General features: G+C 39.3%; 1 protein-coding gene across 1 annotated transcript in view; it reads right to left on the minus strand.

Moving 5' to 3' along the window:
- LOC101164493 (replication protein A 70 kDa DNA-binding subunit) overlaps nt 1-18,747 on the minus strand; it is a 38,732-nt gene that overhangs the window by 13,413 nt on the left and 6,572 nt on the right. The window contains exons 7-13 of the mRNA XM_004076188.5: nt 12,470-12,731; nt 10,466-10,568; nt 10,298-10,366; nt 6,798-6,990; nt 4,250-4,386; nt 3,648-3,796; nt 1,924-2,053 (exon numbers count right to left, since the gene is read on the minus strand). Coding sequence (XP_004076236.1) covers nt 1,924-2,053; nt 3,648-3,796; nt 4,250-4,386; nt 6,798-6,990; nt 10,298-10,366; nt 10,466-10,568; nt 12,470-12,731 — 1,043 coding nt within the window. The remainder of the gene's footprint in view (nt 1-1,923; nt 2,054-3,647; nt 3,797-4,249; nt 4,387-6,797; nt 6,991-10,297; nt 10,367-10,465; nt 10,569-12,469; nt 12,732-18,747) is intronic.

Genomic DNA, 18,747 nt, shown 5'->3' on the forward strand with positions numbered 1-18,747 from the left:
CACCCTCGACCAAATTATTTAGAAAATCGCAACTTACTTAATTGTTGAATTTTTTGATAGATTTGGATGCCGTCCTGATTCTCTCTGTAACAAATACCTCATGATGCTGCTTGCCTGTCTTATCTCGTCTTCAGTGTTAGCACCTACAACTGTGATTCTCTACTTTCCCAACACCTGCTGATAGTCTCCCATGGAGAGGTAAATGAGTTGAATTCAGGAGATGTTAGAAAAACATGAAGCTTCCTTTCATACAAAAGGTGGAATAAGCAATCGGTGTGCTTTTGATGCTGAAGGTTGTCAGCACGATGGATCTTTCTGTCAATTCGGTCTCAGGTGCTTTCAGGTAAAACTGTGGACCCAAACCATCTTTGCTCATCTTCCAGCAACAGAATGATTCCCTGCTATCAACCTTGTTGCACTAAATCTACAATGCAGTTGCATCATCCATGCAGAGGCTCTTTTATGCTTCTTCAAAAAGAAGGTAAGTGACCTAGCGAGAGAGATTTTCTTTCTCACATCATTATGCTTCAGAGCTAGATTCTCAGAGAAACCAACCAAGAATTTAAGAGTAAAATCTGATGAGGTCTAATTCTCACCTGATTAAATGCTGATCCCTCAATGAGTGGCTTAACCTAATTTAACCTATGGCTTTGTAATTCCACTCTTATTTCAGGAAAACGGCTTTTTTAACGTCTCAAATGGAAGTTAGGATTGGAAATGCAAATTCCTTCTGTTTTCTCTGACATGCTCTTTGATTTAAAACAGGTGGCAGTTCTTCAGTGGGGAAAAAAAGGGTTGTTTTTAGAGTTTGGTAGAACTGCCAAAAGGCTGAGTTGATTCTACTGCATTTCAAAAGTTTTTAGTTTGAATCAATATCATAATTAAAAAAAAACTTGATTTGTTAAATATAGAATTTTTTGCAAGTTTCCATTCAAACCAATTTATTTTTTCTTGATTAAGAAAACCAGTTGTCACATAAGTGATAAAAGCTGAAGCTTTGATAAATACAGAATTAAAGCTACAATTTCATTTAAAAGTTTGATTGATTGGGTCTAATGAATCAATGCTGCATTTTCTAAAACTTATTCCATTGATGTATTTTTTTAAATCCAGATCGTTTTTTTTACTGTCTGAAATGTCTATTGAAGTCAATTAATTTCTCTTATGAATGTGAAAAACAAACTTTTAGTTAAAGTGAAAAACTTAAACAGAAAAAAGGAGGCATGTAGAACTTTTTAAACACAGAGACATGCATTTAAAGGACAAATAATACCCATAGATTCCTGAATGGCAGTGGGGACATAATAAATGGGTGATTGATGGGACAAAGTAGAGTTTTTCTGAGCGTACCCATTGGTCCTACCACTTACCAATTACAACCACCCCCAATAATGTTTACATTTGAGCTCTGTTACAATCAAGGCAGCTCATTAAAAACTAGCATTGAAGTTAATGGGTGATTGCTAAAACCAGCTTCCAGTGTTCATTTGAGGAGCTGCAACGATTGGTACTTTTTGGTTGGCTCCAAATTTACCATGGAATGTGGATACTTATCTTTACACTAATAACATGCTAAGTAGCCAGAGTTGGACATCCCACCTTTACTACAAGAACTGAAATATCACTTACAGTGTTCCTGTGAGAATTCTTAAGAAAAACTGACTTTAAAGCCATAGCATTAAATAATGCTTTGGGATTCTATTGTTGTCATTGCCATCTTATAAGTGTCAACTTTCTCTTTTTTGGCTTATAAATCTCTAAGGTTTTGGTGTGAAAAGCAATAACAGGAATTTTGTTTGGAGAGCTTTTTTCCCCCTTTCTTAAATACTTGGATTGATAGTTGATAGTAGTCACAACAACGATAGAGAAGCAACAATAAGCTATTCTTTCAAAATGATGCTCTCATGATCTCTTTCAACGCACCTTATCCTCATGCCCCATGTTTTCGTTCTTAACGTCGCTCAGTGTTTTCCAGTTCATCCTTGACCCGCTGTTGGTTGACCTCCTCTCTGTGAGGGACTGACTATTGACAGCATAGCCTTCCCGGTCATACCTGTGGCGGACATAATCAAACATGACAGTGAAGCATGCAAACACAAAACACAATTCACTTTTACACATGTTTTCATTTTACAAATGGAAAGGTTTCAACGCTGCTCTGAGCGTGAGGTAATATAATACACAGACCATTGAAAAGAAAGACAGTGCAAATACATTTTTGAGTGAGATTTTAGGGGATTATTTTCTTCTGAAGAAAGAACTCTGCAGTGATAGTTATCATCAACAGAGCGCATATCAAGCACGGCTGAAAACCTGCGTATTCCCCAAACGGATCTGCAGCAATCAGATCATTATCCTTGAACATATTTGATTTCATGTGGATCTATATCATCGACGACTGCATTCCATCATCAATCCGTTTTCCTATTTACATAGATTCTGGCCTTCTTGTACAGAGCTCGCCAGTCCCGTTTTCTAATTTAACTGCGTCTGTTTACTTATCTACCTTATTATTATTCTCTGAAAATCTAAGTTCATCAGTACATCTCCTGCTCTGCATTCTGCCTGAGAAATCAGATCAAAGCATCTTCTGGATTCATCCTTTCACGTGTCTAGTTCAAATAACTCAATATTTAATATCATCGCGTTGCCACAAGAACAATTAAAACAGCAATTATTTTTGTGTAAAGATAAGACTCAAAAAATGTTCATCTATTTAGAGAAAAACTTGCATCAGCCTGTAAACAAACACATCAAACAGGCAGAAAAGAAAGGAATTAGAGGAGAATTAAAGCAGTGATGAAAAGAAGACTGTCCTTTATTTTTGCTTATTGATCTTCTTTTACATCAGGGTGAGATGTTTTCTTGAGATAATTATGAACAAGATTAGATTGGAAATTGTCCTTTTTTGTCTTCCTTTTTTTACAAGAAAACACAAAAAATATCAAACATTTTGTTGGTGGAGCCTAAATTAAAAAAAAATTATAAAAGTTAGTGAAGCAGGCATTACCAGCTGTAGGAGTTAAACTGATGTTGCCTACGGGAAACAACAAGCAGACTTCTTTTTCTTTTCTTTACTGATGCCTGCTGAGGCCATGAATGTGTTAAATCTTCTTTTTGAGACATCCTCTAGTGTGGAAATAAAAAAGCGCAGGGCATTTATATTTTACCAGTGACCAGCCTTGGGAGCAGCCTTTATGAATAAATTAGTAATAATTCAAAATCCTTACTCAGGAACTTCTAATAAAAAGTCCAATTTGATAGGACTTGACATGAATTTGAGCATGCACAGCAGTGCTTCAGAACTAGAAGAAAAATCCCTGTTTTGCCTCTTTTACTCCCTCCATCCAACCCTGTCTGGAGTCCTGCTGAGAATCATGAAGCACATGCCATCCGTCTCCTGAAACGTGACAATCAGGGCTGTGCACTGAGGTATGCTTGTTAGTGTGCGTGAGTGAGTCCAAGTGTTATGTTTTTCGTGCACAATAACAAACTAGCTTATTAAAAACTGTTCGGACACAGTTTGTATTGTTATGAAATTGCGGGGAAGAGCTGGTGAGACTATAAAATTCATCTTCAACTGACTGGAAAAGTGATTACTGATGTGTGTGATCGTTGGTGTACGGCTTCATGTCAGGGTGACTCACCAGGCCCTCAGCCTAAAGGCTTCTGGTATGTCTGGGTTGACCATAATCGTTGAACTGAACAGAGCTGAGAGAGATCTGCCTCCGAAATCAGACAAGCGAGCTCCTTTGATGGCAACAACAGGCTGCCCCGAGCCGTCAAACTTCTCCGCCTGGAGAAAAACAAACAAACAAAAACAAAAGTCAAAGATGCTAATTTAGGAGATGGGAAATGCGGTAGCGAAAGCAGTCATGGTAAAGGCTCTAACATGTTTAGTCTGTCTGAGGCTTGCAGACATCTGAAACTAATGAGTGCAATAGTTTGCTTTTATAATTAGACAAAATACAAGTTAATTTGAAAGTCATTTTCAGACTGCGGCAAAGAAGCAGGATTAGCTTTTGCAGATCGAATGAGCTTAGAGAAGAACAATTGGGACTTATTTAGCCCGCTGTCTCAAATCTGGGTTTCTAGTTTTCTGAAGGTCAACAGAGTGATACCAACTAGTCAAATTCAAACTATGAAACTCAGGCAAACCCATTCCCATAAGCCATCAATAAACACATCTGCAAAGATGTGACAAATTCCTGTGTACATAAATGTGAGAGGGTGAGATTCTTCTCCTCACCTCTTCCCCCCACAGTGTGGCTGTAACCTCCTTGCCGGATGAGTCGATCAGGTGGAGGGCCCTCTTGGAGACTTCTCTGCTGTTCTTGGTGGTGATGCGGGACACATCCTCCGCTTTTTTGCAAATCCCGATTACATCTACAAGCAGACAAAGAGTCGTTCCACTTCCACAGATGGCTGATAAATGCAGGTAAACAAAAGCGCGCCGCTTTAAAGGGCAAAGAGGGAGCGCCTTTTCAACATTCTTTGCATACCGTGAGCGTAAATATGCCCCTAGGTAATAATACATTTAATAAGAAGTGTTATCCCATCAAAAGGGGTAAATATTAAAGACATCAGAGAGCTGTCGACTATCTAGTATTACCAATTCACAGCAGAGTGACATAAATGTCACAGCGGGCCAAGTAAGTTTGTGCCCTTTTCCAAATCCCAACAAACACTTTTATTTCTAATTTATGTTTCCTGTCATGTTCAGGGTCTTAACACTTCATTCAGGATTGCTTTACTGAAGAGCAGCTGCTGTCTCACTGTACGACCTGAAGGTCTGGTCTGCAATGCATTTCAGTAAGAGTCTATGTGGGACATACAGAGCTGATTAAAGAACAAACAGTGCATTAGTGGCTTCAATGTAACTTTTACTCCCAAATAAAATACATTTACTATTTTCTAAAGCAATAAACGATAAAGTAGGGGAAACTTAACTTCTTCAATTTAGACATGTTTTTAACTAAAACAAACCCTCACACACACACATAGATCATTTACAGGAATTCACTCTAAAGAAAACTTCTACAAATGTCTGGTTTGTCAAACTGTTTTAAAGTTGTCCCTTGAAAAACAGCATCTTTTTCACAAAATGTATAAACAAAATGAAGCTTTAGGATACAGTTAGTGGTTGGAATCTTCTGATGTATTAATTCATCCATCCTTTAAACAGACTTATTCCTGTTCAGGATCACACTGATGCTGGAGCCTATCCAGCTGGAGCCTATCCAGCTACTGAAGGGCAAAAGCGGGGAACACCCACTACGTATCATCAAAAGGCCACACGGTCACACAGCCATACACACACTCACATTCACGCCTAAGTAACAATTTTAGGTGTCCCTTACCCACTGGACTGTGGGAGGAAGCAGGAGTGCCAGAAAACCCACAAATGCTCAAGGACAGCGGGAAAACTCCACACAGAAAGGTCGGAGCTTGGATTTGAACCCGTCTTGGTGTGAGGTAAGAGTGCTAACCACCGTGCAGCCGAGGCATTATTTGTGCTGCATAATTTACTTTAAGTTGCCTCAAAATATTAGGACTGCTGTCAATACAATGTGATGAAAATTGACTGAGCCAGACTTTTTTTTTTTTAAATGTGTTTTCCCACAGTGGTTGAAGAACTTAACAAAAAAACAAGGCGCACCGATTACATCACATCGCGCTGTTCAATAGTAATGATCAACACAAACCAAAGCTAAAAAAGGACTTCACTGTGAACTTCAACACCTGGAACATCTGGGGAAAATATCTGCCGACTGATGAATGCGACTTGTTGAATTGCTAGTTGTTGCAGAGCTGACTGAAGAAGGAGCAATGGAGGTGGCAAATAATAACTCTGTTATGGCGTGATGAAATTCAGAGGGGGTTACAGAGGGGGATGGTGGTGGTGGTGGTGGTGGGGGGGGGGGGGCTGCGTGAACGGAGCTCCTGTCTGTGCTCTCTCAGCTCCTCTTAATTCCATTATGATTGAGACGATGTCATCCACCCATGAACTCCATTATCACCACAGGAACAGGCTGACGGTTCTCATTACCATGTTATAATCCCCCATTTAACAAAGGGGTAGAGAGACCGGGGGGGGGGGGGGGGGGGGGGGGCGTTGACACACAGGACATGTAACTTTGCTCCTCGGTGACCAGCACAGACACACTCTGCATGCTGGAATGCAACGCCCTACAGTGTTTCAGTGACTTCACTTGCTGTGATTGTAACGACAGGCTGCATTGTGGTGTAGTGATTCCTGTATCCCTCCAGTCAAAACTTGACTACAAAGACACACGAAAAACTATGTTTACAAAAAAAACCCCACAAAAAATAGTTTTTGTGTTTATAATAAAAGAAAAAATAAGGGTGGTTTCCTGAAAGCCATTTCTGACAGCTCCCTCACCGGGAGACGTTGATTTGCGCTGCTTCTCCATTTCTGCAGGCTCACACACCACTTGCAGCACATTATTGGAGTTTGCATCTGACTTTCTGAGAATTGACTTTATATTCCATCCTTCACACTTTCCTTTCACTGGTTGCTAACAAAATTCAAAGTCTTTTTTGTTGTCAGAAAACTCACCCCAGATTGCTGATTGTTTGACACATCCCAGGCTGATGGCATCTGGCTTGTTAACAATGTCTTTGACTGCAAAAACTTGATTCTCAGATACAGCTTTTCTTGTGAAAATTTTGCCTTTTCCAGTTTTTCTTGCAATCAAGCATACTGAGCTCAAAATGAATCATTTGAGTTTATCGTGGGTGGAACCAGAGTTAGGCTGATAAGCCCCGACTCTTACCTATGATGGCGTCTTTGTCGCGGTTTTCCAGCTCTTCTATCTGCACAAAGTTGCAGTTCATCGTGGGGATGCTCTGGTTGTCCTCACACGGCACAATTGATGAATGAGCATGGAGGGTCATCTCGTAGTCGTTCTTTAGTGTGCTGTACTGTTTGTTTGCCACCTTCAGTGTGGCCTTTGAGATGTAATACACCTACGGAGGAGAGGTGTGCACAAAACCCGACAGCATCATGAAATAAACCAGATAAAACAATATTTCCAACATAATGAAAACAACAGTGATAGTTAAGGCTGCGCGATATGAGGAAAACACGATTTGCGGTATTAGAGATTAAAATTGCGATAACGACATAATTTGCAGTATATAAACAAATAGCAAAATAACCAAATAACCATTCCCATTTCATTGCAACAGTTCAAAAATTATACTCCAAATGACCCTCGTCGACATAGATGACAAACATCTAAGATAATAGGGCTGCATCTGATTGGACAACAACCTGAAAGTGTCCATCCGATTGGTCAAATGAAAGGGATTTATTTGATTTGTTAAATGCTTCAAGCTGCCATGAGACTGTTTTAACACATTTAAGGTTTATGATTTATTGCGATAATCGCCGTCTTTTGCGATATGCATATTGCAGAGCTGGATTTTGGGATAACGATAAATTTGCGGTGTATTGTGCTGGCTTAGTGATAGTTGGAGTTGGTGCCCATTTCACTAATGCATCAAAAGCTATTTTTTTTTACAAAACAGATTGTATTTGTCCAAAATGTCTTATTTTCAACATAACATCTTCCAGTCCAACTTGGATTAAGCGTCTTATCAGCTTCATCACTTCTGTAATTCACCCGAAAATAAACAGAGTTTTTAGAGCAAGCCTGTTTAACAACATCATTTACACTCAGTCCGGAAGGTACATTCTTTCATTTACTCTCCCAAGGCTCCAATATCCCTTCTTCCACTCTCGCTGAGTGCTTTATTTTCTCCCTGGGATTCCTTATCATCTCCTCACTTCCTTTTTTAATTTAACATATGCAGAAACAGAAGCCTGAGACTTATGTGAGAATCCTTGTGGTTTGTTCAGACTCCCTGACTGCTCTGTCAATACTCGGAAAAGATAAATGACTAAATGAGTCGGACCTTTAGAGGTGATAGAGTTTAAATCCTGCATTTATCCTTGGATGGCAGAAAACACAAACTGAAGGAGGGCTTACACTGGGAAGCTCTTGGTTATCAACTTAATTATCAAAGTTACACAATGTATTAGGAAGTAGTTAAAGAATAATGTTCAACAATTTGAGTGAAGTGATGTAAAATATTCATTTATTTTTAGATTGGGTTCTATTTAATATGCCAGCTTTATTATTTGCCAATTAATGTTCAGTCTACCGGCAGAAAAGTACCGGTAATATTTAATCCCTACTATTTGTATTCATCAGCAATTTACTATTGTTATACGTAAGAAAAAAAAACTTCTGAATTTTTATATTCTATTTTTACAAAAATAATTAATAAAAGCTTTGGGTGACAGGTGAGTCAAAATATGACATAGTTATGAAGCAAATCCTGAAAGCATGTTTCAAATTTGAAGTCACATTCCAACTTCAGTCCATATGAAAATAAATCTATATTTCACATAAAGTATTTGTTGTAATTTAGAGTAAAGAAAATGCAAAGATGCAGACATCAGAGGAAGAGATGTTTCTGTAAAGTCACAAATCTTCACTTGAAAGTAGAAATGTCACTGCGATACTTGGTAGATCAATCAATGAGAGCGGCACAGCTTTGTGTGGGATGACAACAAGGCACAGTACTCCTGAGAGGAAAGCAGCTTTCAAAAAGAGGCAAAGGCCTATATCACTGAATATACAACAGTGGCAGCAAGCACAAGTGACTTAAACTGGATTCTTCGAAGTAGTGTTACTGAGGTGTTCTTATTTGATTGTCATTCATGGGCAACTTTATGGGAGGCCACCATAGATGCATGCGCTGCAGGATGAGAGTGTTGTGTCTTGAAGGTGTCAGGAACTGGTGTTGTAAATCCAAGAGAGCAGGCATGCCAAAAATGACAAAGGATTTTTTTAAACAAACTACACCAATCTGAGGTGTTAAAGACCCACTGTAGACGACTGGTTTCACGTACGTCTTTGTTTTCCTCGTCCAAGCTGGCATCTGGATCAAAACTATACGACTCCAATACTGTTCACCATTTTTGTTGCAAGGTTAATGTTAGGTTGGGGGTGTGAGGGACTGTAAGCTAGCAGGAGAGCGTGTAAACAGGTGGCAAGGCAAGGCAAGCTTATTTATATAGCGCAAGTCGTACACAAAGTAATTCAAAGCCGGTCCCTGAGGTCCTCAGAGTCCGAGATGGATGATGGGAATTGGTTACTCTGCACCAAAAGTATCGCCCACAACTCAGTGGTGAGTGTCTAATGAACTACTGCCGCTCTGCAGAAGCTATGTCTTAGAAGACGACACACACAGGTTCTTTTGATTTTGGCAAAAAATAAAAAGGCATCATCATAATCAAAAGACCACTGGGAACGTATTTATAATAATAAGTTAAAAGATGATCAGAGTGGAACTTGAATAAGCCGAACAACCAAATAAAACCCGCTGATTGTCAAATACCACAAAACCTTTTAAAAATGGAAATGGACTGGACAGAAACAGAGTATCTAGTTCCTTCTGTCTCTGAACATGGATATTCCACGGCTGCAAGTATCTCAACAAAAGTACATCACTCCTGGAAAGAGATGTTATGCGCTCGAAAAACACTGACGCACAGTGGTGTCGCCTTCACATCCATGATTGGCAAAAACCATCAACATTTTTCACCTTCCAGCTACTACATTGACCGTTCACTATTTTATACCTCTTTACTCTAAACACAAATCCATAAAGCAATAATTTGACAGCTAAAAAATTTGGGCCAAGTTACAAAAAAAAAAAAAAAAAACAAGTGCTACATACAATCCTACTTCAAAGTAACAGGACTCTCTCTTTAGGCTCTGTAGCTCACGATGCAAAGTAATAAAATATGCACGAGAATCCTTTATTAGAGAGACAACAAAACTTGCAGCCATTTCTGTCCCAATGGTGATAACCGAGAACAATAAAAACAGTACAACTGTGCTAAATGACACATATTTTAAGTCTAATGGATCAAAGTTAACTTAAGAACATTTTAATGAGGAATTAAGACAATCACTTTTTCATCAATGGTTTATTTGCTTTTCCTGTGCAAATAATCAGAAACAAAAAACTCAAAACGGCATAAAAATGTCTTTTGTGAAATTCTACTCACTTTGTAGAACCTATACTTTGCTTAGATTGTTTATATTTATTTTAAAGGAAGTTAAAACCCTGCATTGTCCTATTCATTCATACTAGTGGATGCACAACCGAGGTCATTTTTTCCCCCCATTTTATATTTCAAGGTAGCTCCTATCAGTTAATATATCAACAGATTTGGATGAGAGGGGAATCTGCTCACCTTGCCTTGCTCCAGTAGAGAGAAAAATTTGTCCACTTCGTTGTTGAAGGCAGTAATCTTGATTTCCCCCTGTTGACCAGCATATTTCATTGTATGGAGAAAGCAAAAGCAGCCATGTGTGATACAGTATGCTGACATGAAGCAAAAAAAGAGGGTTTCTTTACTCACACTCTCATCCACAACTTCAAAGGAGAAGAGCTTTCCCTCTCCTCTGGAGTTACTCCACTGACGGACATTGGACTTATTAGTAACTCTTGCTCTGATGGTCCACCTAGAAATGACAAAAGCGTTGACATTAGAGTATAGGAGAGGAGGTTGAATCACAGTACAACTTCAATTATTTTTAAAGAGAAATACCAAAGTACTTAAAGACCCACTCTGATGATGATTTTCTGATGATGGAGGACATATATAAAGAAAATTAAGCTTAAAACTGCGTTTCTGTGTAGACGAAAACATGCCATTTGATAAAGAACGTATATTTTACGTAGAAAATATGCTGGGTAGGCCACAAGCTCCCTTCTCCAATCCATTCTGATGCATACACTTGTAGACAAATAGATCCATGTAATTCTTTGTTTCACTTGTCCGAGCTGACATCTGGCTCAGAACTGTACGGCTGGATAGCTCCAATATTGCTCGCCTTTTTTGTTACACCAGGTTGGGGGTGTGAGAGAATTTAAGCTAGTGGGAGAGCATGTAAACAGAGAGCTCTCAGAAACTGGAAGGGGAGAAGGGGTTGCTCCACGCCAACAGTCCCACCCACAACTCGGAGATACATTTCTAATAAACTACTGCCGCTCTTCAGAGACTATGACGTGGAAAACTACTGCTTTTTATTTTTTATTTTGCCTTCAATAATTGAAAGAGTACTGGCAATGCTTTTAAAATAGATCAATACATGATTGAAGTCAATCTTTAAACTAGGGTTTTATTAAAGTAGACAAGATTGAGAAACAAATCTGTGCTCTCAAACAAACTCTCCTAAATAAGTACAAACAGATCCTCTCAAACAAAGACACTGTCTTGGAAACAGTGAACAATCTGAAACAACTTAAAAGGAAAAAAAAAGCTATCCAACTTATTTTTTAAAGAGTGAACCATGTGTTATCTCCATAAAATCCTTTTTTTTCTGTTTATAAACAACTAAAAATGCAGCAGTGAGCTTATTTAAATGTGTGATAATAGTGCAGGCCTGGATATTTAGACCATACCTTTTTGTGCAATTAAATCCTAAGAAAAGACGTTGGCCTAGAATGAACCCTATTTCCTGCTCAAAATGGAAAAGGCTCCTCCACCAAAGTCTATTACACCAGGGTTTATGGTGGCCAAAAGCCAATTATAGCATATGGTCAATGGTGTCACCTGACAACCAAAATAACCCAGTAAATGTTTTTTTCTGTTTTTCACATTGATATAGTGGTTCTCAGCTGCATTTCTCTTTTATTAGATTTTCCACAGAAGACACGCCAGCTGAAGTCATATATTTCCTGCATTATGGGTATTCCCTAAAATTAAAGTTTGAGCAGTCATCCATCACAACACCTATAGAGGCCAAGTTCATTTTCGTTGCTGCCTGTGTCACTTACAACGTTGTTGTCAGAGCCCAAAATGAAGAATTGGCAAAGTACATTTTACCTAGAACTACCTATGTTTATTACCAAGTTTTGGTTCAGAGCAACAAACTTAAAAAAACAAAAACAAGAGTGGGAAAACGTAAAAAATTGGAATTCAGTTCAAAAGGTTTATAAGAAAAACTAAGTAGCCTCGATTCATGCTAGCCCAAGCAATACATTCAAAACACCGGCAGCATCTGCCTGAGTTTCTACTTTTCTGGCAGAATTAGTCATTTCCTTTCCATGCAAATGGACTACACACTTGTAGCTGCACATTCCAGTATAGAGAAATGCTTACATGTGCATGTACTAACACATCTTTCCCAACATGCCCTAAGTCCTGTCTAGAATGGCAGCAAAAATGAGCAGGAGTCATTTCTGCGGAAAATGGTTTACCTGATTGACTAAACTGTTTAGATAGTGAAAGGGAGTGGAAATGAAATACTGAATGTACAGTATGCATTTTAGAAAAATAATATCATAGCTCAAGTTTAAGAAACGGCAAAAAATAACGTAGATAAAAACAAAAATGCACTGACTGGTTCCATCAACATACTTGCTTTGGTAGGGATTGAGTGTTGAAATAGGAAACACTTTCATTGGAGAACTGCTGGAAGCCTTCATGGGGGAATTTGTGTCTTTTGCTGGTGAAGACTTCATGGGTGAATTTGTGTCTTTTGCTGGTGAAAACTTCATGGGTGAATTTGTGTCTTTTGCTGGTGAAAACTTCATGGGTGAATTTGTGTCTTTCATTGGTGAAACCTTCATAGGTGAATTAGTCGGAGAACTCTGAGCAGCATTACTTCTGCTGAAAGATGCTGAAAGACAAAAAATATAAAAGAAACAGTTTAATACTTTTAATAAATAACATTTTTCATTTTAATTATGCAATATTGCTTTTAGTAGTTATTACACAGTTACTTTACTTAAAGAATATGAAACTAAGCTCAATTGTGTTCTTTTTTGTCTAACTCAAATGAGTTTTCAAGCCATTAATAAAGATTTTTCAAATTCAGAAGGAAAATACTGCTGACTTGTGCCCCATCAAAGTTTGGAGAAGACGCTGTATAGATAAGTGTAAAAAAATAATAGAAATAACTATTTATATTAATATTTGATGTAATATTACTTTTAAACAGAGTAAGGAGCCATACATTACTTTTTTGGAGCAACATCCCCAACACAGATAAAACACGCCGTTTCATTTTTTTCTTTTTTACAAATTCTAAAAAAAATTCAGCTGCATATTAATTTGTTTTACTATCATTGTGAAGAAGCAGCACTTTTTGATAACTACAACTAGCTTATGTCTTTAAAAATGAGCAAAATAAAATTATAGTGGCATGTTAATATTTATTTCTGTTTGGGAGCTGTGACTTGGTTCAAATGTAATAAACACACAGAAAAATCTGCATATTGATCGGAACGTACAAAGTTTCTGTAGTTTACAAAAAAATCTCTAAGCCCCTTTTTTTAAACAAAAAAAGAACCAGACTTTTATGGGAGCATTTTACCTCCCACAATAAAGAAGCCTTCATCCCATTTGTATGACTCAAGTAAAAATAATTAGCTGTTGTCAACATACTTCTTATGTAATGCTTTGTTTTGGCAAGAGTGATCTACCATATTGAGCAACAGCATTTGGGTAGATGAAGTATAAGGAATAAAGCCATTTAATTCCACAGAGATGGCCCCCCTCCCATGATTAAAGCTCCTGCTCCATCCAGTCCTCAAGTGAGTGTGTGTACTTCTGTGCCTGTGTGAGTGTGTTGTGGTCATACTCTTTGGGGAAAATCACTGATTGAACAGCTATTTTGAGGTGATTGGTAATTAGCTTCAATATTCATATGTGTGCTGCCAAGATGAAGAGCATGAAAGCAAGCTTGGAGCAAAAGAACCGAATTGGGGATGGGTGGGGGAATGAGGAATACTGCAAGTGGGGGTAAAATTATGAAAGCAAGAGTGAGGAGTAAGGCTTGCCTGACTAAATAATTATATATATATATATATATATATATATATATATATATATATATATATATATATATATATACATTTTTTTTTTTATTATAAATGAGGGTTGTTTTATTAAAATATAAATCCAAATTATATGCCAAACCTGGATGTAGCATGATGAACATAATACATATTACCGGTATACAAAGGAAGTAAACAATGTTCTGTTTTTACAACCAAGGAGTGCCTCTACATCTAAGCCGGACCTAGACCCTCACTAAGTAATAGGGCATTAGCTGACCATTATGATAAGAGCTGGAGCAATGACATTTGCATCGGCCTACATAATATCCACTTATTTGAGCTTTTTTGCCACATCTCTGAAGTATAGTTAGCACATAGATAACCTGAATTTTCCGTCAGCAGCTAGAACTTAAGCTGTGAGGATGAGCAGTAGCCTAAAGTGTTTTTTTAGATGAACATTTAAAGTCCATTTGCTTTACTTCCTGCACTAACATGACCAGGACGGCTGAGAATCTTTGCTCACATATTTCATATTGGTTCATTTATGGAATGATTACCAACTTAATTTAAAAAAAATAGATTTTAGTGGGACTTCAGACATTAGTTATATTTTGGACTGGTGTTTGTTGAAGGTTTTTGGGTTTTTCAGGCCTGTAGAAGGTCGTAGAGAAGAGTGGCCAGTGCAAGGTTGATCCTTTTTTTTTCTTCTTTTTTTTCTCTAACTTGTTCTGTCTAACAACTGAGCAAACAGATTAGAGCTGAAGGCCTAAAGAGGTTATATATCTTCGAAAAACCAGAGTATAAATTTGTATAAACCCATTTTTGTTTTTTTATTATTTTTTATTCATTCGTTACATTTATTTGTTTTCTTTTTTATTTCTTTTTTTCGAACTTGTTCTGTGCAACAACTGAGCGAACAGATTAGAGCTGAAGGCCTTTTGTGTTGGACAGGTTTAATTATCACAAAAATAGGTTATATCACTTCGAAAAACAAGTGTAAATTTGTATAAGACCCTTGAAGTTACTTTATTATTTTTTATTTATTTGTTACATTTAGTGTGTGTGGGAAGGGAGAGGGGAAGAATGTGAGGGGGGGTGGGGGTGGAAGAGAATAAAAGGAAGAGAGGTGGAGAAAGTGGGGCATACTAGCACTGATTTGAATGACTTAATATTTTAAGTTGTATAACAATTATACCATATCTACTTGAAAGACAAATATTACATCAAAGGTGAAATTCTGACACGAAGACGAGCGGAAGATATCTGTCCATCAATACACTGTGGGTTAGGAGGAGGGATGAAGCAGACAGGGAGCAGTGTGGCAGTGTGCACGTGGGGTGGACCCCGACCCAAGCAACCCAGAGATCACCGCGCACCCAAAGCTCCACCCCCCCCTAACCCTACCCTCTACAACCCTCCTCACCCGCCATGTTATCCGACCCCTCTTCCCATACCCCCTCTAATGCCCTCCCCACTCTACGATGGGGAGGGAGAGCCCCAGAGGATCCCGATGAGCCAGCCCCCAGGTCTGTCCCACCCATGCACCCTCGCACACACACTCACAATCTTCTGGTTGCCTCCCACCCCCCATCACGGCGCAGTCGCCCCTTCCGGCCGATCGACCCCTGCGCCGCACGCCGACCACCACTACACCCGATAGGATCCCCACAAGCCTGGCCGCCCTGAGAGGACCAGGCGGGTGAAGACCGGCCGCCCCTCCCCGACCCAACCTATGTTTGGTGGTGTGGATGTACTGTGTGTGTGCTGCAGGTAAAATAGGAGGTCTCCACTGTGGCGGGGCCCACCGCTGCCAAGTAGTAAAACCCCCAGTTCCGGGGTCCCTCTGTGTGTGGTGTGTATTTGCTCTGTGTGTGCTGCGAACATGCAGTGTGTGTGTCTAAAGTGGAAGTTAAAATTGTGGATTGGACCAGTGAAAGAGAAGCACGATGTTTCGCCGTGCCCCCCTACACCAGACCATCCCCACAAGGCCCTAAATGAATCAAGGTGTCTAATATGCGAGTAAAAGTGGAATGGAGGGCGGACGCCGACGGGACCCCAAAGAGAGACCCGCCAGCATGTCCCACCCATCCAATTCCCGGAGCCCTATGTGCCTATGTGCTACATTTGTTTGGGTGGGAGCGGGGAGGAGCAGGAGGAGCAGGAGGAGCAGCAGCAGTTTAAGGCTAATCTTAAAGGGAGCACAGGTCTGCCTTGTAGTTCCCTTGCGGCTTGTGACAAACGGAACGTAAGATTGCTGTGAATTCATAGAGCTATAGTAAGTAGCACTGACCTACGACCTCTGGGTGATTCTGTCATACGGTGCCCTTACGCCACGCTAAAGTCGTCAATAAACTATTAGTCACAACAGCTGTTACTGCTAAATACTAGCTCTCTGTGGGCAAAGAATGGGCAAACTTGTATAGGTATGCATGTGGCAAGCACCTATCGGGTGAGCAGCACTTACAACCCTCTTGCAAAGTCCACATGATTTGATAGTTATGAAAAAAAGGGACAAATCTACCTGATACGACTACGTTTCACCTACTTCACCCTTACTTTACCTTGACAGGTTGTATAATTGTTTGCCAGACCTGTTGTTTTACCGAGCGATACACAACCTTGCCATTTTGTGTGGACCAGGACCACCTTTGTGCCTAGTACAGGGTTGCACATTTTTTGCTAGACAGCCCACATCTAGCCATATTGGCATTTGTTACTAAGGCATGGGATTGGGCCCAAAATACATGTCAGTGTCCTCATAAAAGTAGACACACAAACGTATGTGTGGGTGGACAAAGAAGATCTTCACAGGTTGGGTATTTAAAAATAATGAGCATTTTATTTTCGCCCCACACCCAAATTTGCAAGTCAAGATCTCCATTTCGATTTAAAATGTTGAGTTCACAGCAGTTTGAAAAGGGGGTCACTCTGAGAGATAACTCCTGTGAATTTTTAACTGAAACAAAGATATTTCTCTGAATACTGCCTGGTGACCTCCAACTTCACACTTACCGCTCCACTTCTTAAGAGGCATTTCAGAATATTGATAGAACGACTTGTGAATTAATGGGGTAGAGAGTCACTTGCAATTCAGAAACTGTTATTCGTGGTGTAATACACAAAGCCTTTAAAATGATTTATTTAGCAGGCAAAAACAGCAGATCCCTCCAAAGATGTCAGAGGTCAAAGGTTTTAGTGGAGCAGTGGTTCCTTAATACTGATGGGGGTTTTCTCTCTATGGTTAATTACAAACATGACTGTTTGTCCTTGCACTTTTGCATCCGTTCTCAAAGATGTGCTTGATTGTTAAATGAGTTTAAGAAAGTGGAATAAATAGGAAGAGGCCTTGGTTATTTCCCAAAGTGACTCAGGGTTCAGTCAGGAGAAAATGTTAAACAAATACAAAGAAGATATAAGTATATGTTTACGTTAATTGGAACAATATTTCTATAATTTATTTGATTTTTTATTACACATATTCAAAGTGTCAGAAAACACTTTTATTCACAAATAAGAAACCTTAATATACGCATTTAGGTGTGAAGTCAACGGCCCAGTTGGAACACCTACAGAAATGCAAAGCTCGGATGGCGTTTGGTGGCTTGGTGAGAGTGTAGCAGCCTTATTGAGAGGAGCTCAAGGGTCAAGAGGCGTTCGATAGCTCAGTGCAAACCCTGCAGTCGATTTGCAAGCGACAGCTGGCGACCTGAATTTGATTCGGGAAGACATAAGTGCCCTGTAGAGGTCATTGAGTAGTTGGGAGATCATCTTTCCATCTTGGCTGATCAAGTATAGAACACAATTACATGCAAGCGACTGTGTTTTCCTGTGTCGTTCTTCTCCTTGTTAGGGAAAAGTCATAAGTCAGACACCAATATTCATATTGGGTAACACTTCAAGGAAGGAAATGCATTAATCAGGCTGAGAGACCAAGTGTTTGATGGATTAGTTTTTATTGAAATTTTACAGCTCACTGGAGAAGCTGTGAGATTGATCATTTCCACATAAACTGATGAGCAGAGACGTTCTGATTTTTGCCTCCTCCACTGAATCTCAACCGTTTAACATTCTTTCGACTACCATAACTCTTTAACTGTTGACGCAATTCCAGATTCTAAAGCAAAGAATCTGGAATTGATTCTAAAGCAAAGAAAAGCAGCCTTGCAGCCAGATTTGCAAACCATTTTAGTGGTGAAGTTCTTTGAAATACCGTGCCGCCAGCGACAGCTCTGGTGTTAAAGGGTTAACCCACAGGTCTCTAGTAAATGGTGGTAAAAATACCAAAAGAGGCAGTGGCAATGCTGTTACTTTCTCCTAGAAGCCTTATACCTTCTCCCATCATTGGTCTTGTTTTATATTTTTGTTTATTTGCATTGATATAAGCTTAAAAAATGATATGTGAATTACTATTATTGTTAAGTTCCTCCAATATATGCTATAAAGGTACTTGTTACAATACAGAGGGAGCTGTAAAGGAACTAGAATGGGATCAGGGCTGTAGGTGAGAAAAATGTATTGTCATGAACACAACTGCTGCTTAGAGTGAGGGTGCACACACGCACGCACGCACACACAAAACTGTCCAATAAAGACTGGAGCCAGCAACAACAGTTAACCTCCAATCTCACTTTCTCTCTAGATCTGAAGGCTTATATAGGGGCACATCAAATAGACTTGATTGCACCAAACTTTAGAAGAGGATTTTCAGGGATTTCTTTAAATCCTGCTGGGAGGAGCTGTGGTACAAATGAGAGAGATGTAAGTGAAAGAGGCAATGAGCCAAATTAGCAAAGTGGGACTCGTGAACAATGACTCCTTGCAGAAGCTTAAACTTAAACCCTCCGGTAAAACGAA

This window comes from Oryzias latipes, chromosome 14 (genome assembly GCF_053564925.1).
Source record: "Oryzias latipes strain Hd-rR chromosome 14, Olatipes_Hd-rR_3.1".
NCBI lineage: Eukaryota > Metazoa > Chordata > Actinopteri > Beloniformes > Adrianichthyidae > Oryzias > Oryzias latipes.